Here is a 23,424-nt window from a genome sequence, read left to right as displayed (position 1 = left end):
TCAAGCAACTGACCAGCAGATTGTACAGCAGCTAAAGTCTGCAGCACCCAGCGTCCAGCAGGGAAGAGCATGCACAGCTAAAGGGATGCCAGATATGTGTTCTTCAATTTTACGCAAGGGCTTGTGAAAGAAGATCTAAGGCAAGGTGCGGTCATGTTTACAGGAGCCAATAGTGTGCTGCGGACACTGCATTGTAAGCTCCTCTGGGGACACAGATGGGTGTGAATGGTTCAGTCCTGTGGAATATGTTGGCACTATATAATGAGTAAAATTATGTATTTCAAATATTAACGTTCAATAAACTTTCTGTGGCCCCTCCCCTCATTCCGAGGTCAGGTTCACTTTGCCGTGTAACGTCCTGAGTTCAGCTCTTTCAATCTTTTATCTTTTTCCCCCCGTTTTCCTTAACGCATCACGTCCAGCTCTTGATGGCGGAATCCCGTTACATTTTTGTCAGCCGCAGTGTATTGAGGCGCACGGGGAGGAAAGTCGCTCCAGAAGCGTAACGGATCTCGCGCAGCATTCCCTCCCACGTCTTCTCATCTTCATTATACCTGGAGGGGCAACATACATAAAACATGTCAATGTGGGCGCGGTGCGGGGAACTGACGCTTCCACGCTGGGCTGGTGCTAAGTGCCCCCCCCGGTGGCAACTGGTAATGTTGACCTGTTTTAACCACTTGCCTACGGAACACTTTTACTCCCTTCCTGCCCAGGCCAATTTTCAGCTTTCAGTACTCTCACACTTTGAATGACAATTGCGCGGTCGTGCAACACTGTACCCATATGACATTTTTATCATTTTTTTCACACAAATAAAACCTTCTTTTGGTGGTATTTAATCACCACTGGGGTTTTTATTTTTTTGCTAAATTAACGAATACAGACTGAAAATTATGAAAAAAAAACAAATTTTTGTTATAAAATTTTGGAAACAGGTAATTTTTCACTGATTTGCGCTGATGAGGCTGCACTGATGGGCACTGATGAGGCGGCAATGATGGGCATTGATAGGCTGAACTGATGGGCACTGATAGGCTGCACTAATGAGGCGACACTGGTGGGCACTGATAAGGAAGCACTGATGATGCTGCACTGATGGGCACTGATGAGGCGGCAATGATGGGCATTGACAGGCTGCACTAATGAGGCAGCACTGATAAGGAAGCACTGATGAGGCTACACTGATGGGCATTGATAGGCTGAACTGATGGGCACTGATAGGCTGCACTAATGAGGCGCCACTGATAAGGAAGCACTGATGAGGTGGCACTGATGAGGCTACACTGATGGGCATTGATAGGCTAAACTGATGGGCACTGATAGGCTGCACTAATGAGGCGGCACTGGTGGGCAATGATAAGGAAGCACTGATGAGGTGCACTGATGGGCACTGATGAGGCTGCACTGATGAGGTTGCATTGATGGCATTGATAGGCTGCACTAATGAGGTGGCACTGATAAGGAAGCACTGATGAGGTGGCACTGATGGGCATTGATAGGCTGCACTGATGGGCACTGATAGGCTGCACTAATGAGGTGGCACTGGTGGGCACTGATAAGGAGGCATTAATGGGCACTGATAGACCGCATTGATTTGGTGGCTCTGGTGGGCACTGATGAGGAAGCACTGGTGGGCACTGATAGGTGGCACTGATGGGCGCTGATATTGAGGACTGATAGGTGACACTGATGAGGGGGTACTGATGGGCACTGATTGGCAGCACTGGTGGGCACTGATTGGACTGCACTGATAATCAGTGTACATGTCCCTTTTACAGAAGCTGGTTCCTCTCCTCTCCTCATGCTGTCAGCGTGAGGAAAGGAGTGCCGACAACCGGCTTGTGTTTACATCTATGATTGGACACAGCTGATCACGTGGTAAAGAGCCGCTGATTGGTTCTTTACCTCAATCTGTGAGCAGCAGTGTCCTCCAGTGATCACAGAGCACGCCGCCTGTGCCCTGCAGCAGGCATGCGGCGGGTGCAATCATGGGAGGCTGTCATATGACGGCCTCCCAGAACTAGCCGTCCGCACTGTAGCCACCATTCGGCTTTTGCGCGGTCGGCAAGTGGTTAATCTGCAACAGATGATAGAGGGGAAACGCAGTGCTTTCTCTTAAACCTTTTCTAGTGTGAAATTAAAATGGATTTGGGCTCCATTCACGATTTCCAGCGCAGCTTTGATGCGACTTTTGGTGCGATTTTGATCCAAGTTTCCATTCTGTGGATTAAAGTCTCACCAAAGTAATGCCGGCACCTTTTCTAAGTCGCGCTGGTTTGAATGGGTACCATTGAAAAGAATGGGGTGCGACGTGTCATGTGACTTTGATGTTCAGGGTCGCATGACAAAACGCACAGGTGCAAATGGACCCTTAAAACCACTTACGGACCGCCCACCGTGGATATACATCACTACTTTGATGTTAAATACCGCTGTTATGGCAGCGGTCCTCTTTATGATAAAAGTGGTCTCCGTGGCGCAATCACCACAAAATCACTTTTATCGGTGGCGGGAGAGATGCCCACCCCCTCCCGTCGCGTCCCAGTCCGTCGGTAGCGGCGGAAACCATCCGATGCTTTCTGATAGGCAGGAAGTCGAGTGAGGGAACGATAGCCCCCATTCGACTCTATGCCATTGGATGACGGGAGCGACGTCAAACGTCACTTCCGCCCAACGGCCTTAAAGGGATCATTTTTTTTTTTTTTTTTTTCTTGAAAAGAAAAAAATACTTTTTTTTATTGCTTTTAAGTGTAAATATGAGATGTGAGGTCTTTTTGACCCCCAGATCTCATATTTAAGAGGACCTGTCATGTTTTTTTCTATTACAAGGGATGTTTACATTCCTTGTAATAGGAATAAAAGTGATCCAAAAATAATTATTTTAAAGGGACAGGGTAAAAATAAAAAAATAAAATAAATAAGAAAAAAAGAAATGAAAAAATGTAAAGCGCCCCGTCCCGCCGTGCTCGTGCACAGAAACGAAGGCATATGTAAGTCACGCCCGCCTATGTAAATTTCATTTGGGTACAGTGTTGCATGACGGCGCAATTGTCGTTCAAAGTGTGACAAAGCTGAAAGCTGAAAATTGGCCTGGGCAGGAAAGGAGGTGAAAGTGCCCGGTATTGAAGTGGTTAAAAGAATAGCTGTCAATGAGAGCATATCCACCCAAAAACGACAAAACTGGATGTAAAAGGCTATATTGTAAAGCGCTGCGCAAACTGTTGGTGCTGCTATATAAATCCTGTATAATATAGAACAAATATGTTTTTCAAAAAGAAAAAAAGATGACCGTATGCAAAAAAAAAAAAAAACATTTTTGTTTCAGGGGATGTTGATGGCGGAGATTGCCCCACCAGTTTTTTTTTTTCTCACCTCCAGATGTCGTTCAGTTCTGTCGGCACCAATTCTTCACTCTCATTCTCCACCGTGGCAAATCCTCCGATAGCGAATAGCGTTCCACCGATGCTGACCATGCTGAGGGAACTGCGCTCCTGGGGGAACTCCGTGAAATCTTCCCACCTGAGGAACCAGAGAGGGTCAGCAACAGACCACTCTTAAATATATAGCAAAATAAAATATAGCATGGGAAAGGCACATATAAGGAGAGGTAGTAGTGCTGCGCACCCCGGATAATATGCAATGGGAAAGTTCCCCCAGAGGGGTTTTTTAGCAGCGAAGTAAATCAATAGTAGATGTAATTGGAAAAAATACAACATGTCTACAATTAGAAAACATGTCTAATGTAAGACAAAGGCGGACGCGTTTCGACCCATTTTGTTGGGGTCTTGCAACCCATATGCGGTGGGGAAATCTTGGTTGGGAGGTCCCCACCGCATATATTGGTAACTATGTGAAATGGCCACTTTATGCACATGTAGCCTTTCATGCATCTTTCAACCTGATGTGCTAAATGTAGTCTCTTTGCAGCAAACCTATCCTCTGAAGAAGACCCCAACAAAATGGGTCGAAACGTGTCAGTCTTTGTCTTACATTAGACATGTTGTCATAAAATATTATGTACAAATTTGTGTTTGCATTCTCTGCACTTTGGAGCATGCCCCCTTTAGAGCTCATATTTTAACTTTTGTGGAAACACTATACGCCATTAATTTTTTAATAAAGAACGTATTTTTCCAATTACATCTACTATTTATTAACTTCGCTGCTAAAAAAAACCCCTCTGGGGGAACTTTCCCATACCCTGTTTCCCCGAAAATAAGACCTAGCATGGTTGTCAATGATGGCTGCAATATAAGCCCTACCCCACCAAATAAGCCCTACCCTGTTTCTCCGAAAAGAAGCCCTACCCTGAAAATAAGACCTACAAGGACTTTAACTAGGGCTTATTTGGGGGGTAGGGCTTATATTGCAGCCATCACCAACAATCACGCTAGGTCTTATTTTCGGGGAAACAGGGTAACAGCAAAATAAAATATAATATAGAAATAAAATAATAATAAATAATAACAATTTATATAATACCTAAACATATACAGTATAATAAATAATAAAATATAATAAATAAATAATAAAATAAATATAATAAAAGGATAAATAATAAAAATAATGGACTTTAATGGTACCATAAGTACTTGGGATAACAATCTCAATATAGAAAAATATTTTTTATTATTACAAAAGGTATTTAAAATAGTCAGAGACAAAAATATATTAGCTCTAGTCACACAAAGAATTTGTAACATGGTACAATTATACCATCTGTGTATTAGTTGCCCAACTAATATGCAGATGGTATAATTGTACCATCAGGGATTCGGGTCCCAAGTGAGCCCTGTGGCCCCGTGACCATCCACATACGCACTGGGTTTCCCACGCATGCGCAAAAGCATCTACCATGGAAGTCCCGAACCTTTCCCGTCTTTGCGCATGCGTGGAAAATCACTTGCAGATGTGCCAAAGGGTTCTTCCTGCCAGGACCCCCCCAAAGCCATGGAAGAGCCCTTTGGCGCATGTGCCATGATGGCGGCGCCGGTAGAGGGCGGGGCTGACATTTTTTTGCTTTAGTTTGGCCACAGGGTCTCTTTAGACATAGAATGATGGTTTGGTGTCGCTCACTTGTTAGTCTTGATATCGTAGGCCTCGATGGTGTTGGTGAGCCCCGTGTCGGTGACTCCGGCAGCGATGAGGACCTTCCCGTTGTGAATGGTGGCACCGAACAGAGAGCGCGCCGTCTTCATGGGAGCCAAATCCTTCCACTCAAACTTCTTGGGGTTGTAGACACAAAGACGGTTCAGGCATTTCCTGCAGAGAGTGAAGAGCGCCGAGGTCAGCAGAGTTTTTGTATCATTTGTTCAACGGGGGAGGGGGGGGGGGTCAGGAACCGAGAGCAACAAAGTAGCAGGTCAGCGGAATTCCACTCCCCTGTAGAGGATGACACCGTGCCTCAGTACCTGCACTGCAGAGGAGTGCAATTCAAGTGGATGTAAACCCTTCCATACATCCAGTGAAGTGACCGGCCTCAGGTGATACACAGAGATGAAACAAATCCTCCTACGTAAGTTGCACCTGTTTATCTGCAGCCCTCTCTTCTCTACAGCCATTTGAGGTGCAGAATTTATACAGCTTGTCTGAGCTTTCAGAAATCAGGGGGTGGGGAGCTGAAAGAGGAACTTTAGTCTGCTCACATAATTTGGAATAACTTTTGCCATTCTGAAGCTTCCCTCCAACCACTTTGCATACTAGTGATTTCTGTACTTGCCAAATATGTGTCAGAAATCTCCCTCCACTGAGGCTGGCTGCAACCATTTTAACTGTGGGCAGCTGAAGCTGCTGCCTGTTCACTTCCTCCCAAAGCAGATGCTAGAACTATAGACAAAATATCTTTTCCCCTCATTTTGGATAGAGTAAGGGAGGGTTATAACCCCTGTCATGTTTTTATTTATTCTTTTGTCTTCAGTTATACCGTATGCCAGAACTGTTATTTCACATCACGTTAGTTCTAACACTGCTTCCTTTCAGTTCTTGGGGACCCTGATGGTGAGGTGTCCACCAGTATACCTGGAAATCCCCCCCCCCCCCAACCACTGAGGCCGCAACAAAGCCAAATGATGGTGTCACCCTCGCACAATTTCTGTTGCTGCGAAAGAGCGCAAACTTCAATATGGCTATTCGGGGGATGGGCACACAAGCTCCAGCAGGGAAACTGCAGACATTTTCTGCATTGCTCCTCTCACAGGTCCCCACCCAAAATGGAATATCATTTGTTGGTGAGAACCATTGGCAGAGGCATGTGAAGTACAAGACTGGAAGGAAAGCAGGCTGATCCTGTATAACACTGGAGCCTCCCATAGCCTGTGCCGGATATCAATGTGTTACTTACTTATCGCTCCCCTTCCCTCCAATCACATAGACCAGATTCTCATGGGAGACCACAGAGTGTCCATACACCTGATAGGGCAGGGGGTCCGACTCCCCCCACTTAAAGGACCTGAAAATAATTAACAGAGACATTAATGAGACATCAAAAATAAATGGAATTATTTAAAGGCAACATTTTTATAACTGCAAAAAAATGTATTAAGTATATATCGCAGAAGACAAATCACATCACTCTCTGCACCATAGGAGCTTACACTCTATTTTCCCACACAGTCACACACTATTATAATTATACATTTCTATAGCTCTGGCATATACCACAGTGCTGTATAAAGAACACCAAGCCAGTCACATTACTCTCTGCACCAAAGGAGCTTACACTCTAATGTCCCCCCCTACAGTCACAGACTCATATCTCCTTCACCGGGTGTTCTGGCAATGCATTAAAAATGTGTTCTGGATTGCAATTCTGTGAAGGAAACAGATAGTGGAGTGGACAGGCGCCAGTGGTAAAGCTATCACACTGACGCCCGACTGCTCCACCACCTATTTTCTTTACACATTAGCAATCCAGAACACATTTTCATTCACTGCCAGCACACAACCACTGATGAAGGAGATGTGAGCACCTGAAACACGTTGGAATTCTATGTTTGCATTGTGTTTAATAAAAAGTTTTCCTAGAATTATCTTATTGTAGTGGCACTCACATCCTTCCAGTGCTCTATAGATCCCCCAGGGACCCTTTGGGATGTCCCAAATAAAAAAGAGACCTACGTCCAAGCACAGAATTGCAATCCAGAACACATTTTTCTTTTACTGCCAGCACACAACCCCTGATGAAGGTGATATGAGCACCTGAAACACGTTGGAATTCTATGTTTGCATTGTGTTTAATAAAAAGTTTTCCTAGAATTATCTTATTGTAGTGGCACTCACATCCTTCCAGTGCTCTATAGATCCCCCAGGGACCCTTTGGGATGTCCCAAATAAAAAAGAGACCTACGTCCAAGCACAGAATTGCAATCCAGAACACATTTTTCATTCACTGCCAAGCACACAACCCCTAATGAAGGAGATATGAGCTTCCGAAACAAGTCGGAATTCTATGTTTGCATCGTGTTTAATAAAAGTTTTGCTAGAATTACCTAATAGTTGTGGCACTCTCATCCTTCAAACACTTTAAAGATCTCCTCAGAGGACCCCGTGGGATGTTCCAGATAGCAGAGAGCTACCACCATACACAGAATTGCAGTTCAGAACACATTTTTTATCCATTGCCAGCACACAACCCCTGATGAAGGAGATATGAGCTCCCGAAACACGTTAGAATTCTAGAATTACCTAATAGTTGTGTCACTCTCATCCTTCAAAAACTTTATAGATCCCCTCAGAGGACCCCGTGGGATGTTCCAGATAACAGAGAGCTACCACCATACACAGAATTGCAGTTCAGAACACATTTTTTAACCATTGCCAGCACACAACCCCTGATGAAGGAGATATGAGCTCCCGAAACACGTTAGAATTCTAGAATTACCTAATAGTTGTGGCACTCTCATCCTTCAAACACTTTATAGATCTCCTCAGAGGACCCCGTGGGATGTTCCAGATAACAGAGAGCTACCACCATACACAGAATTGCAGTCCAGAACATATTTTTTATTCATTGCCAGCACACAACCCCTGATGAAGGAGATGTAAGCACCCAAAACATGTTGGTTATGGTGTTTAATAAAAGCTTTTGCTAGAAACACCTTAATGTTGTAGCACTAACATCCTTCCAGCACTCTATAGATCCCTCCCCGGGGACCCCTTGGGATGTCTCAAAAAACAGAGAGCTACGTCCAAGCAAGGAATTGAAATCCAGAACACATTTTTCTCTCACTTCCAGCACACAACCACTAATGAAGGAGATGTGAGCACCTGAAACACGTTGGCATTCTGTTTGTATCATATTTAATAAAAGCTTTCCCTAGAATTATCTTATTGTTGTGGCACTCACATCCTTCCAGTGCTCCATAGATCCCCCAGGGACCTCTTGGGATATCTCAAAAAACAGAGAGCTACGTCCAAGCACAGATTTGAAATCCAGAACACATTTTTCTTTCACTTCCAGCAAACAACCACTGATGAAGTAGATGTGAGCACCCGAAACTCGTTGGCATTCTATGTTTGCATTGTGTTTAATAAAATATTTTGCTAGAATTATCTTACAGTTGTGGCGCTCACATCCTTCCAGCACTCTATAGACTGATAACTACCGACGGCTACTCGTATATGACTACTCACGGGCGGTCGTAACACAAGACCGAGTCCAGGGTCTGCTCTCCTTCCTTCAGCTCTTTCCCACCAATCAGGTAGATGGAATTCTCCGAATCCCCAAGACCAAAGAGGCAGCGCGCGGATGGAACGGGCGGCATTCCCAGCCAATCCGAGTCCAGGTGATCAAACTGTCAGAGAAGAGAGCCAGAGTTAGAATGGAACCACGTAGATATTTATCAGGTAGGCAACAATACAGCTTCCCCAATAACTTCCTTTTTTTAACACCTCAAACAATTGCCGGCACACATTTTTACATTTCTGTTGTTTTATATTTGTATAATTATAGCATTTCATATAAAAGTGTGGATATCTATGAAAAGCAGTATAGTCAGCACCTTTACTGAACAAATAGTTAGGTTTGTAAACCCAAACAATAAACTTCTCTTATTTACCCCTTTTTGATTAAGGAAAAATATTGATGAAAGTATTTTGTTATATAGGTTATATAGGTTAAAAATAAACAGTTGAACCTATCAAAAATCCAGTGATGTCCTATACACTCTGCAGTGTTATCTCAACCATCTCTGATAGTCTGTTCCAGGTGCTACAGAACACCTTCCACTATATTATGGAGATGAGGAGGTGTTCTGCAGGCCCTGCCCTGGGGTGATACACTTACAAAGTACAGCCTTGCTCTTGTACTGACACAGAAGTGGTGTAATCTACTCAGGTTTTTTTACACCTCAAAAAAACAGCATGGCCGCCTTCCTAAAACACTCCAACTCGCTAGTTGGCATGAATCCCCATGGCAAGTCGAAAAAAAGAACTGTCTGTTATAGAACTGTCTTGTATTATGAGCAGTCTTATGTGAGTAGAAGTTGTTGGTGGTCTCCTGGGATGGAAACAGTCTCTGATGGTCTCTTGAGATGGAAGCAGTCTCTGGTGGTCTCCTGGGATGGAAGCAGTCTCTCGTGGTTTCCTGGGAGAGAGGTAATCTCTGGTGGCCTCCTGGGATGGAATGTGTCTCTGGTGGTCTCTTGGAATAGAAGCAGTCTCTAATGGTCTCCTGGGATGGAAGCAGTCTCTGGTGGTCTCTTGTAATGGAAGCAGTCTCTGGTGGTCTCCTGGGATGAAAGCAGTCACTGGTAGTCTCCTGTGATGGAAGCAGTCTCTGGTGGTCTCCTGTAATGGAAGTGGTCTCCTGGGATGGAAGCAGTCTCTGGGGGTCTCCTGGGATGGAAGCAGTCTCTTGGGGTCTCATGGAATGGAAGCAGTCTCTGGTGGTCTCTTGGGATGGAAGCAGTCTCTGGTGGTCTCCTGGGATGGAAGTAGTCTCTGGCGGTCTCCTGTAATGAAAGCAGTCTCTGGTGGTCTCTTGGGATGGAAGCAGTGTCTGGTGGTCTCCTGGGATGGAAGCAGTCTCTGGCGGTCTCCTGTAATGAAAGCAGTCTCTAATGTTCCCCTGGGATGAAAGCAGTCACTGGTGGTCTCCTGTGATGGAAGCAGTCTCTGGTGGTCTCCTGTAATGGAAGTGGTCTCCTGGGATGGAAGCAGTCTCTGGTGGTCTCCTGGCATGGAAGCAGTCTCTGGGGGTCTCCTGGGATAGAAGCAGTATCTGGAGGTCTCCTGTGATGGAAACAATCTGGCAGTCTTCTTGGATGGAAGCAGTCTCTGGTGGTCTCCTGTGATGGAAGCAGCCTCAAGGTGGTCTCCTGTAATGGAAGTGGTCTCCTGGGATGGAAGCAGTCTCTGGTGGTCTCCTGGCATGGAAGCAGTCTCTGGGGGTCTCCTGGGATAGAAGCAGTCTCTGGGGGTCTCTTTCCTGTGATGGAAACAATCTGGCAGTCTTCTTGGATGGAAGCAGTCTCTGGTGGTCTCCTGTGATGAAAACAGTCTATGGCAGTCTCTTGTGATGGAAGCAACCTCTGGTGATCTGCCGGAAGGTGTCTCTGATGGTCTCCTCCATTGCAAGAAGTCTCCGGCGGTCTCTTCTAATAGAAGAAGTCTCTGGTGGTCTCCTGTAATTTAAGCCTTCTCTAGCAGTCTCCTTTTTCCTTTGATCCTCTGTAATAGAATTTTATAGCAGCTTCCTGTAATGGAAGATCTCTGAAAGTCTCCTGTAATGGAAACATTTCCCAGCAGCCTCCTGTAATGGAAACAGCCTCCAGCAGCCTCTTGTATTGAAAGACATTCCTAGCAGTCTTCTGTAACGAAAGCAGTCTCTAGCAGTCTTCTGTTCCTTGAAAGCAGTACCCAATTCTATTTTGGAACATGGCAGCAGCCTATAGCAACATGCACCTTGCCGTGTCCTGTAGTCTGGGAGACAGAGTGGTTATGAAACAATTTGCGAGACCAGGCCACCATTAAACCACGTGCCGCCTGCTCAGTATATCGGGAGCGAAAAGGTCTAGAAGGAATTCTCTACGCAACATCTGTACATAGTGACATCTCCAGTCACCCTCTGATGTAATATGGCAAAGGATCTAGACACAGGTCATCATGGGTGAGGTTTACCGATGGTGGATCCTGGATAGGGGTCAGGTGTGTGCCTATAAATCTGACCTTTGACCCATGTCAGCTGACCAGATGAAGAAGAAATTGCGCAACCACATGATCATTCGCGTCCCCGCTAAATCTGTTATTTAGTGGCAGCTGGAATATTCATTTCCATGGTTATGAAAAGATTAACCCTTTAGACGCTGAGAAGAATTTGGCCTGTATTTTGGCAGCTGTTGTGACTGCTGTGACCCCACCCCCCCACCCCTCCCATGCTGTGCTCATTGTCACCGCGCCCCGGTCTCAGCTGTTGCAAGGGATCAAGAGTTCCCCCTCGTTCCACAGAAAGCTGAATGTGCATCATGGCCGCCTGCCAGCGCTTCTGCTCCATGGGTCTCAAATCCGCTGACTAAGCATTGACACCTCGCAGCATTCCCAACTTCTCCCCAAGGCTAAAGATTTCCATGTAAAAAAAGAATCTCTTAAAGGGAAGCTGCACTCAAGCATACATATGAATCACAGTTGCAGACCTCTTTTTAAAAATGCCAATTTCCTGGCTGCCCCCTGAGTTCAGCAAGTCCTGAGCTGGAACAGGCATGTGGCATGCAAAATGACAGTGAAGTCAGGACGGCTGATCTGCAGGCTTGTTCTAGGACAGCAACTCAGGAAGTACCAAGGCCATTGGATCACCATGACAGCCAAGCAACATGGCAGCCTCCATATTTCTCTCGCTTCAGACTAACCACTTCAGCCCCAAAAGGATTTGTCCCCTTAATGACCAGGGTTTTTTTTGCGATACGGCACTGCGTCACTTTAACTGACAATTGCGCGGCTGTGCGACGTTGTACCCAAACAAAAATGTACGTCCTTTTTTTCCCACAAATAGAGCTTTCTTTTGGTGGTATTTGATCGCCTCTGCGGTTTTTGTTTTTTGCGCTATAAACAAACAAAGAGCGTCAATTTTGAAAAAGAATAACTTTTTTTTTTTTACTTTTTGCTATAATACATATCCCAAAAAAATATAAAAAAAACTAATTTATTCATCAGTGTAGGCCAATATATATTCTTCTACAGATTTTTGGTAAAATAAAAAGCCAAAACACTAGTATATTGATTGGTTTGCGCAAAAGTTATGGCGTCTACAAACCATGGGATAGATTTAGATTTTGTATTTTTATTGTTTTTACTGGTAATGGCGGCGATCTGCGATTTTTAGCGGGACTGCGACATTGCGGCGGACAAATCTGACCCCCAGATGACACTTTTTGGGAACCCGTGACATTATTACATTGATCAGTGCTATAAAAATGCACTGATCAATGTAAAATTTACACTGGCAAGGAAGGGGTTAACACTAAGGGGCGATCAAGGGGTTAATTGTGTTCCCTGGGTGTGTTCTAACTGTGTGGGGGGGGGGGGGCTGCCGGGAATGGGCTGTCAGGGGCATGACAGAGATCACTGCTCCTGATCACTGGGAACAGTAGATCCCTGTCATGTCCCCTGTCAGAGTAGGGATTCGCCTTGTTTACAAAGGCAGATCCCGGTTCTGCCTCTCTACTAGGCGATCGCAGGTCGCCGGCGGAGATCGAGTCTGCTCGACCCGCGGGCACGCCCCCGCCCGAGCCTGCTCGAGCCGATGTAGAGCTATAGCGATTCCTGCAGGAGAGCCAACCTGCCACCGTATAACGACAGCAGCTGGTTGGCAAGCAGTTAAAGGGAAAGCCCAGTTCTTTCTTAACCCCTTCAGATCCGCGCTATAGCAGAATGACAGCTACAGCATGGATCTGCTTTGCCGGGAGGCCGTCATTAGACGTCCTCCCCTTTTCACGCTCCGCATGCCACCCCGGACGGCGTGCGCGGCACGCGCTGTGATCACCGAGTCAATGAGACTGATCACAGATCGGAGTAAGGGGTCGATCCCGGCCCCTTACCACGTGATCAGCTATCAGCCAATGACAGCTGATCACGTGATGTAAACAGAAGATCGGTAATCGTTATTTTTTCTTCTCACGCTGACAGCGTGAGGAGAAAAAAAGCCGATCATTGGCTTCTGTTGAAGCCGCCTCATATGTGCCCACCAGTGCCGCCTGCCAGTGCCACCTGCCAGTGCCCACAGTGCCACAAATCAGTGCCCACCAGTACATAAAAGTGCCACCTATCAATGCCCATGAGTGCCACCTATCAATGCCCACCAGTGGTGCCAAACAGTGCCTCATCAGTGCCACCTAGCAGTGCCGATCAGTGCCCAGCACTGCCACCCATCAGTGCCAGCTATCAGTGCCGCCTATCAGTGCCAGCTATCAATGCCCATCAGTGCCCACCAATGCCACCTATCAGTGCCCACCAGTGCCACCTCATCAGTGCCCACCAATGCCGCCTATTAGTGACCATCAGTGCCGCCTTATCAGTGCCCATCAGTGCAGCCTATCAGTGTCCATCAATGTAGCCTCATCAGCGTACATCAATGAAGGAGAAAAATTACCTGTTTGCAAAATTTATTAACAAAATATAAAACGGTTTTGTATTTTTTTTTTTAATTAGGTCTTTTTTGATTTTTTTAACAAAAAATAAAAAACCCAGAGGTGATCAAATACCACCAAAAGAAAGCTCTATTTGTGGGAAAAAAAAGATACAAATTTCATTTGGGTACAGTGTTGTATGACCGCGCAATTGTCATTCAACGAGTGACAGCGCTAAAAGCTAAAAATTGGTCTGGGCAGGAAGGGGGTTTAGGTGCTCAGTAAGCAAGAGGTTAAAAAAAAAAAAATCAAAGTGGTTTCCCAACAAGTCTGTATTTTGTTATACATTTTTTTCGGGTGATTCCCAAAATAAACTGCTTTGCTAAGACTACTGTGTAGACATGTGCATGACGAAAAAAATTTAGTTTAGTTTAGATTCGCTAATCTAGTTATTTAGGTTTGTTAAATTCGGTTGATTCGTTGAATTCGTATTCTGAATTCAGTTTTAGGTCTTTTTCGAATTTTCTTCTAATTTAACGATTTTTTAGATTCAAAACATTTGAATCAATACATTTTTAATCGGCTGAATCGAAAACTTTCGTTTTATTTTTGTTTTTTTTTCCGATTCGAATGTGGCAAACTGAGCAAACAAAAGAAAAATCTTCATCAAACGATTACAATGACTCTTGCTGACCAGCCGCCGTCGCTATACGACGCCAGGTCGGCTCTCCTTTGCAAGTTGCAGTAGCTGTACGGCGGCTCGCACAGGAGTGATAGAGGGCAGGAGCGTGCCCGCGGCTCGGGCGGACTCGATGTCCGCCGGCGACCCACGATCGCCTATTACAGAGGCAGAATGGAAAACTGCGTTTGTAAACACTGCGATTCCCCGTTCTGACAGGGGGCATGACAGGGAATCGGGAACAGTGATCTCTGTCATGTCCCTGGCAGCCCATCCCCCCTACAGTTAGAACACCTCCCAGGGAACACAGTTAACCCCTTGATTGCCCCCTAGTGTTAACCCCTTCCCTGCCAGTGACATTTACACAGTAATCAGTGGCTATTTATAGCTCTGATCGCTGTATAAATGTCAATGGTCCCAAAAGTGTCAAACATGTCCGATCTGTCTGCCGTAACTAGTAAAACAAATGAAAATAATAAAAATTGCCAAAAATCTATCCCCTATTTTGTAGACGCTTCAACTTTTGCGCAAACCAATCAATAAAGGCTTATTGCGATTTTTTTTTACCAAAGATATGTAGAAGAATACATATCGGCCTAAACTGATGAAGACATTTTTTATCTATATATATTTTTTGGATATGTTTTATAGCAGAAAGTAAAAAATGTTGTTTTTTTTTTTTTTTTTTAAATTAAAATTATAGCTCTTTGTTTGTTTATAGCACAACAAATAAAAATCACAGAGGTGATCAATTACCACCAAAAGAAAGCTCTATTTGTTTGAAAAAAAGGACATCAATTTTATTTGGGTACAGCGTCGCACGACCGCGCAATTGTCAGCTGAAGCGACGCAGTGCCGAATCGCAAAAAATGGCCTGGTCATTAAGGGGGCAAATCCTTCCGGGGATGAAGCGGTTAAATCACCTTTGGCTTGACTAAAACAGCATTATTTTGAAATGGTACTCTAATAACACACACAGTCTTTGATTTCAGTAACATGTTTACAGTTCAAATGCGACTGGAATTCGCTGTAAAATTTGATTCGAATTTCAATTCCGATTTCGGAAATTCGGACGAATTTCGTTTCATTATTCGGAGCATTCGGTAAAACTTTGTTTATACTGTAACTTGGGTATTTGGATATATCTGAATCTCCGAATGTCGAAAAATTTGTCCAAATATTTATTCGGAATGAAACAAACCGCACATGTCTACTAAGCAACTCTCAGAGTTCTGTATTAGAGCACAAAACAAGCCGGAAAAGTGGGTGGGGCCAGAGTGTGCGGGGAAGAGTGTACAAAAAAGGGGGGGCTCAAATGCGGCCCCTGACATCACCAAAGGGCTGCACATAATGTTCAATATAGAGACTGCAGCCCTAATAGAGGAAATGAGGGTCAGAGAGAGGACAGATACATTGTTGGTGGGGGGGGAGGGGACACCGCAGAAGTCAATACGAGACTAGGGAACATGTTACATGAGGATAGAAGAGATCCAGTGCTATCACCCTAATCAATATTCCCACTACAGGCTGCTTAGGTCCGAGGGCCGTACATCACATACCATATATTTTTTTTTTTTTGGACTTCCATACATCATATATACCTCATGACTGGATTCCTATCTCCATACTTGGGATTGGGTGTTACAAGGTCCCAGGTGTGAATGGGGAGCAGGTGTGTTAAATTTGGTGTTATCGCTCTCACTCTCTCATACTGGTCATTGGAAGTTCAACATGGCACCTCATGGCAAAGAACTCTCTGAGGATCTGAAAAAAAAGAATTGTTGCTCTACATAAAGATGGCCTAGGCTAAAAGAAGATTGCCAAGACCCTGAAACTGAGCTGAAGCACGGTGGCCAAGACCATACAGCGGTTTAACAGGACAGGTTCCACTCAGAACAGGCCTCGCCATGGTCAACCAAAGAAGTTGAGTGCACGTGCTCGTCATATCCAGAGGTTGTCTTTGGGAAATAGACGTATGAGTGCTGCCAGCATTGCTGCAGAGGTTGTAGGGGTGGGGGGTCAGCCTGTCGGAGCTCAGACCATACACCGCACACTGCATCAAATTGGTCTGCATGGCTGTCATCCCAGAAGGAAGCCTCTTCTAAAGATGATGCACAAGAAAGTCTTCAAACAGTTTGCTGAGGACAAGCAGACTAAGGACATGGATTACTGGAACCATTTCCTGTGGTTCAGATGGTGCCAAGCGTGTGTGGGGGCAACCAGGTGAGGAGTACAAAGACAAGTGGGTCTTGTCTACAGTCAAGCATGGTGGTGGGAGTGTCATGGTCTGGGGCTGCATGAGTGCTGCCAGCACTGGGGAGCTACAGTTCATTGAGGGAACCATGAATGCCAACATGTACTGTGACATACTGAAGCAGAGCATGATCCCCTCCTCTCAGAGACTGGGCCACAGGGCAGTATTCCAACATGATAACGACCCCAAACACCTCCAAGAAGACCACTGCCTTGCTAAAGAAGCTGAGGGTAAAGGTGATGGACTGGCCAAGCATGTCTCCAGACCTAAACCCTATTAAGCATCTGTGGGGCATCCTCAAACGGAAGGTGGAGGAGTGCAAGGTCTCCAACATCCACCAGCTCCATAATGTCGTAATGGAGGAGTGGAAGAGGACTCCAGTGGCAACCTGTGAAGCTCTGGTGACCTCCATGCCCAAAAGGGTTAAGGCAGCGCTGGAAAATAATGGTGACCACACAAAATATTAACAATTTGGACCCAATTTGGACATTTTCACTTAGGGGTGTACTCACTTTTGTTGCCATCGGTTTGGACATTAATGGCTGTATGTTGAGTTATTTTGAGGGGACAGCACATTTACACTGTTATACAAGCTGTACACTCACTACTTTACATTGTAGACAAGTGTCATTTCTTCAGTGTTGTCACATGAAAGGATAGAAGAAAATATTTACAAAAATACGAGCGGTGTACTCACTTTTGTGAGATACTGTATATCTCATTTAAACTGACTTTTAAAGAAGGGCAGCGATTGGAATGCAAATAGATTTTCCACGCTCTAGTATGTAGCCATCTTCCATAATGTTACTGAACATGACCTAAGACTTGACAGCAAAGTGTCCCTGGAATATTAAAACACCGGCAATTATGTAACACATCTGTAGTATTTTCTATGATGCAATGTTTAGAGCAGCCATTCTCCACCAGGCTCTGTGGAACTCTAGAGATCCTCCAGAGGTTGCTAAGGGTTCCTTTCAATGTGGCTGACTGAGCTCCCATCTGATGGTGCCTACATGGTTCTGGGGTCAACACCACTTGGTAGAGTCAGCTGAAAACCACCAATGGTCTTTTTAGCTGTCCATGGGTGGCATTCTCACTACCACTGAAAGGAGAGCATTCTTCCAATGGGGACACTAGTTCTGGTGACCTGGGGGTCCTCAAGGGATTCCCTTAATTTTTAGGGATTTCCTCACACTTCCTGTTTTGGCTATGGGACAGGAAGTGAAGGGAAATCTCCCCAATGGGACACAGATGGCAAAAATAAACTTATGTTATGACCCATCCTTACTCTATCCAAAAAAAAAAAAGGTTTTGCCTGTAGCTTTATTTTAAGGCTGATTAAAGATTCAGAAAATCTCTTGGTTCTCAATTTCTGTTGCCTTCTATTTCAGAAAACAGGAACTGAAGCTGACCATACACATGGCAGTTTTCACTGCAAATATGATTGCAAGTAATTTCATCCAGAAACTACCATTCATGAGTTCAATCGACCAGCAAAATTAAATCAATTGTCAAGTCTAAACTAAGCAATAATGAATCAATATGAATTGAAAACAGAAAAAAAACTGGCAATTTAGTTGAAAGCAACCAGATTTTACCAGAACGATTTTAATCCCACCCTTTGTGGTCCGTAGAAACCACTATTTTAGGTTTTGCTGTCTTTTTGATTTCAACAAAAAAATGGAATTGAAAGTTCCACCGTTCTAATAAATTGACATGTGTATGGTCAGCTTAAGATCTGGTTTGTTGCTGTGGACAACAACTATACTTTATGTTTATTTCCTTCTTTTATAAAGGACCCCGATAATTATTAGAAGGATAAATATGATGCCTGCTGTGTGGTGTTGTACATGCTCATATTTTAACCCAGTTGATCTAATCCGTCTCAACACAGAGGAACCCTTGAAATAACTTTCTGGTCTCAGGGAACCCCTACTAAAAAATGACTATATCTACAACTCATGATACATTAGTGTGATGGTCAGTGGGAATGATGCTCCTTACACTTGTGGTTCTTGGGAAGAATTCCTCCCTTGCAGATAGCCAAAAAGATCAGTGATGTCAATAGGAACTTATCTGAGAGGCAGAAATTGCTCATTGCTCAAAGAACCCTTAGCAACCTCTGGAGGAACCCAATGGTTCCATGGAACTCTGGTGGAAGAAGAATGCTCCTTACACTTGTGGTCATTGGGAAGAATAACCTTCTAACAGATAGCCCATTGCTCAAGGAACCCCAGCAACCTCTGGAGGAACCCTAGGGCTCCATGAAACCCTGGTTGAGAAACCCTGTTCTAACCACTTTCATTTCAGTTCCTTATTGACCCTGATTATTCCTGTGCAGCACATGCCTGCTCACAAGTACAGCCTGTACCACAACTTATTCTGGATACTTTTGGAGTTCACTGGGATTTCACAAGCACAAGTATGTGTACTGAGCAATGAGCATGTATGCAGTCCCAGGGTGTATAAGAGACAATGGCTTTGCAGAGAATCATGAGTTTCAGTTCATCGCACATTGCACACCACTGTAAAGCTTACCTGCAAGAAGTAGGATCCCAGTGGATCTTCCTTGTTTTCTTCATTGTAGTAAAGTCCACCAGCCACGAAAATCTGGTTCTCTTTTGTGACCAAACTGACATGATTCTTTGGGATCTGAGCTGACAACGAGGCAAAATAACATTCGTTGGCATTTGGGTCATAGGCCACTGCTCCTGTGTCACTGATCATGAATATGAGGTCTTTCAGGAACATGCCAAATCTCAGGGTATCATTTAGAATTCCTGGTAGGACTTCTTCATCCTCCTCCTCCTCCACGTCACCATTAACAACTTTCTCCCCATCTTTGCCCTGCTCTGCTGCTTTCTTTTTGACCACTGGTAGTGTACCTTTCGGAGTGTCCTTAACCATCTGAAGCTTTTTCAAGAGTTCAGAGTTTGACTTGACTAATTCATGTTTCTCCACCTTGTTTTTGATGTAGTCTTCTGGCATCAGACGGAACCGAATGCTTTCAAAGATGACCGGCAAGGCCTTGACCCGGTTCTCTTTATCCTTAGCTGCCCACTTCATGACCACCTGAAATACATCCTCTTCCTTCTCCACATTAAGGGAGTCGCTGGAGATAACAGCAATAACTTCATCGGGGGAGAGCTGGCTGAATTCCTCGTCCCTAGTGATCAGGTTGAAACGATCGCACAAGAAGTCCCGTGCGGAGACCGCCAAGCGAGGACAATCCAACATAAGGCCCAGTCGGAAGATAGCCAAGCAGTTACTAAGACACAGTTTTTTCTGAAGGAATGATACGCACACAGTGAATATGGAAGGAATCTGAAACATGTTTGCCACCGAAAATATATCCTGGACATTTTTTTCAGTGATCTCGATCTCCGAGGTGTAGATGTAGTGAAGGATCTTCCCCATGACATCCGGATCCACATCTTCAAGGTCGATTTCCTTCTTCTTGCTTTCTTCTAAGTCCGAGAGGAACATGGCCCGAAAGTATGGGCTACAGGCTGCCAGGACCAGACGGTGACAAGGGAATTCTTTTCCCTGGATCCGCAAAACACAATCTATAAATTTATTGTGGTCTAGCATATCCTTCAGCCCGTCTTGAAGAAGAGTTTGTTGGTAGAGCCTCAGCTCTTCGGCTTGTTGAACGGGAAGTGCCATTTTCAAAGAAGGATCGTTATCTTCTCTATGCCCACAGAGCCTGGGCAGACAGGTCTTTCCACTGATGTGAATGAATATCAGAAGGCACTTTCCTTCCTCTAACTCGACACTCCAACGCCAAGTCTTGCTTTTACAGCTGACTACTCTCATCAGCTGCCTGTCTATATATATATATATATAGCAACAACATTACAAAGCAGTGGAATTATGACTGTAACGTGATCGCTACTTGACGTGACACATTGGACAACTAGAGGGGACAGCTGCCTTGGGCAGGAGAGAACACCAGGCATACTCTGTTCAAGCGTGACTCATCACTCGAAGTCCCCATCCTTACCCAGCTCCTTGTTACCAAGAAGGGCTGTGGCAAGTTTTCACATTTAAAGTATTCTAGGGATCTGATCCAAAATTCATGACTCAAAGGCTGAAACGTCTTCTGTTCTCACCTTTTGTAACAGAAGCCTCTTATAGAATGCTCTTTTAAGATCCTGAATGTTCCATCAGATGTGCCTGAAAGTTGGGCCAGGCTATGAAAAGCAAAGTGATTGGCCACAATGTCCTAATATAAACAAAAAATACGATTGGTCCTGCTGGCAATAATTCCAATGTTATGTTTATTTGCTTGAATGACCCCTATAATCTGGAGCTGTGGAAATCTGGGTGTGGGTGCAGCGCGGAGTGGTGGCAATTACACATACACACAGTCCAGATGAAATTAGTAGAACTTGTATTGTAGTAAACGCAAGACAGTTAACAACAAACCCATTGGGAGAAGGCCCAACCGGGAACACTTGAAAATGCCAACAGTGTGCACCACAGCAGGTATCAGCCAAACTGACAGAGTCTGTCTGGAAGGGCAGAATGTGGCTTGGCTGTCTTGTACCCAAACGGGAAGATGTCCAAGGAGAGTGTGAGCCCTAAGCTTTCCCCTCTCGTCTAGAAGAGACAGGAGACCTGCCTCTACCATAGTTGCCAACATTGTAAAAAAAATTTTAGGGACATATTTTTGGCTGTAGGAGGAGTCTTATTATAATTAGGGGGCGGGGCATGCGTTTGTGTGCGTGGCACATGGGGAAAGTAAAAATGCGGCGCGCAAAGCCCACGAAGAATGGACATGGTTTACACAGAATAGTGGGCGTGTCTTAAATGGGCGTGGCTGAAAGGGGGTGTGGTTAGAGTCTGAGATGAATGAGGGATGGAGAGGGAAAGGGGGGAAAGGGATGAAGGGACAGCAGCCCCAGATCCTACACAACAATAGAAATATGTGTATTCTCGAAAGTTTAACAATCAGCAAATGTTAGCACTTCAATCATCCCTGCACCATGGTTGTTATGGTGTCAGGATGATTGAAGTGCATTATTTCTATTATTACATTGTAATATAAAATGAAATCATTTAACTCACCATAATGCCGAATCAGTGGGGTCCCTGATCGTGTCACCTGCCACCAGCCGTCCGTCCTTGCATCAGGTGCCCCAAGCAGAGTCCGTCTTTGCATCAGGTGTCCCAGCAGAGTCCGTCCTTGCATCAGGTGCCCCCAGCAGAGTCCATCCTTGCATCAGGTGCCCCCAGCGGAGCCCCCCTTACATCAGATGTCCCCAGCGGAGCCTCCCCTTACATCAGATGTCCCCAGCGGTGCCCTCTTACATCAGATGTCCCCAGCGGAACCCCCCCTTACATCAGGTGTCCCCAGCGGAGCCCCCCCCTTACATCAGGTGTTCCCAGCGGAGCCCCCCTTACATCAGGTGTCTCCAGCGGAGCCCCCTTTACATCAGATGTCCCCAGCGGAGCCCCCCTTACATCAGGTGTCCCCAGCGGTGCCCCCCGCTTACATCAGGTGTCCCCAGCGGAACCCCCTTACATCAGATGTCCCCAGCGGAGCCCCCCTTACATCAGGTGTCCCCAGCGGAGCCCCCCTTTTCTCAGGCGTCCCCAGCGGAGCCCCCCTTACATCAGATGTCCCCAGCGGTGCCCCCTTACATCAGGTGTCCCCAGCGGAGCCCCCCCTTACATCAGGTGTCCCCAGCGGAGCCCCCCCTTACATCAGGTGTCACCAGCAGAGCCCCCCTTACATCAGGTGTCCCCAGCGGAGCCCCCCATACATCAGATGTCCCCAGCGGTGCCCCCCTTACATCAGATGTCCCCAGCGGTGCCCCTCTTACATCAGGTGTCCCCAGCGGAGCCCCCCTTACATCAGATGTCCCCAGCGGAGCCCCCCTTACATCAGATGTCCCCAGCGGTGCCCCTCCTGTGGGGAGCGATGTATACCCCGCTCCTCCACCGCCTCCGCCAATTGAAATGAATGGGCAGCGCTGCCGAAGTGCCGCAAAACGGGCGCTAATAACCCTTAAGAGTTAAGAGCTAAAAGCACCTCACTAGCGGCCGAAAATCGCCGCTATAACAGTGGTAAAGTGCCGCTAAAACTAAAACTGTTAGCTTTACCGCTAACAGATCCACCCCCAGGGTGAAAGGGGTCTAATAAATAAGTATATTAATTTTATGATAAAATATTTGGGTTGGTAATTTTAGCTGGAAAAAGTGTAATTGTTTGTGTATTTTTCTCGCCTTACAACATGCTGGATTACTAAGGATGCATTGGAGTAATGATGCTATCTATGGAAATAGCTGTGGAATCCCCGGCTCGAAGCCAGCTAGGTGTAGGAGTTGTCATTAGTGATGGTTCAGTAAATGTGGGGTTCACAGAGTCACCTGGGGTACCAGCTGGGCCATCTGTGTGTAGCATGGGCTCCGGGTGTGTCCACTTATAGACTGATCCTGGAACCCTGGGTATAGCAGAGACTTCTGCAGTTAAAATGTAACTCCACTTTTGTTGATAAAAATATAATCCACTCTAGATGATCAATGTACATTGCAAGGATTTTAACAAATTTATAGCCCTACATTTTTGTGTTTTTTTTTTTTAAAAAGAAATGGTTGTTTGTTTTACCATGTCCTTTCCAGAGTCTTTTGCTGAATGGGGGTTCTGGTTTATTATAATCATCTGATGCACTCTTACCAACCTCCCCCCCCTTCTTTTCTACCCCTGTATTATCTTCATTGCTATGTATAAAAAGCTCATCTTTGGTCACATGACCTCGATCAGTCCAATCCAGCCTGACACACCAGTGCCCATTCTGTAATCAGAGCGGTTGCCATGGCGCCGCATCAACATCCCCTGGCTGAATGGACTATAAAAACCTCTCCAAACATGGCTGCAACTATTGGCCTGATGAAGGAGCACGCATGCGCCGAACGCGCGCTCC

At 45.4% G+C, this 23,424-nt stretch overlaps 1 protein-coding gene across 1 annotated transcript; it reads right to left on the bottom strand.

The window, feature by feature from the left end:
* Nucleotides 1-386: 386 nt before the first annotated feature.
* KLHL40 (kelch like family member 40) lies at nt 387-20,324 on the bottom strand. Its single transcript, XM_073629482.1, has 6 exons — nt 19,034-20,324; nt 8,635-8,795; nt 6,344-6,451; nt 5,080-5,265; nt 3,376-3,522; nt 387-554 (listed from the first exon to the last, which is right to left on the bottom strand). The coding sequence occupies exons 1-6, from the start codon at nt 20,309-20,311 to the stop codon at nt 443-445; spliced, it is 1,992 nt and encodes a 663-aa protein (XP_073485583.1). The 5' UTR covers nt 20,312-20,324; the 3' UTR covers nt 387-442.
* Between the last annotated feature and the right edge of the window lie 3,100 nt (nt 20,325-23,424).

The sequence above is a fragment of the Aquarana catesbeiana genome, linkage group LG05 (assembly GCF_042186555.1).
Source record: "Aquarana catesbeiana isolate 2022-GZ linkage group LG05, ASM4218655v1, whole genome shotgun sequence".
NCBI classification, from domain to species: Eukaryota; Metazoa; Chordata; class Amphibia; order Anura; family Ranidae; genus Aquarana; species Aquarana catesbeiana.
Note: the sequence above shows the minus strand (reverse complement) of the source record. Positions and strands in the feature narration are given on the sequence as shown.

What these genes read in the sequence shown, in the direction of transcription:
- KLHL40 (XM_073629482.1), bottom strand. Translation starts at nt 20,311, where the DNA reads ATGAGAGTAGTCAGCTGTAAAAGCAAGACTTGGCGTTGGAGTGTCGAG. An exon ending in TGGGATCCTACTTCTTGCAG is followed by an intron (nt 8,796 to 19,033) that starts GTAAGCTTTACA and finishes CTTCTCTGACAG; the next exon opens with TTTGATCACCTGGACTCGGA. An exon ending in GTCTTGTGTTACGACCGCCC is followed by an intron (nt 6,452 to 8,634) that starts GTGAGTAGTCAT and finishes AATTATTTTCAG; the next exon opens with GTCCTTTAAGTGGGGGGAGT.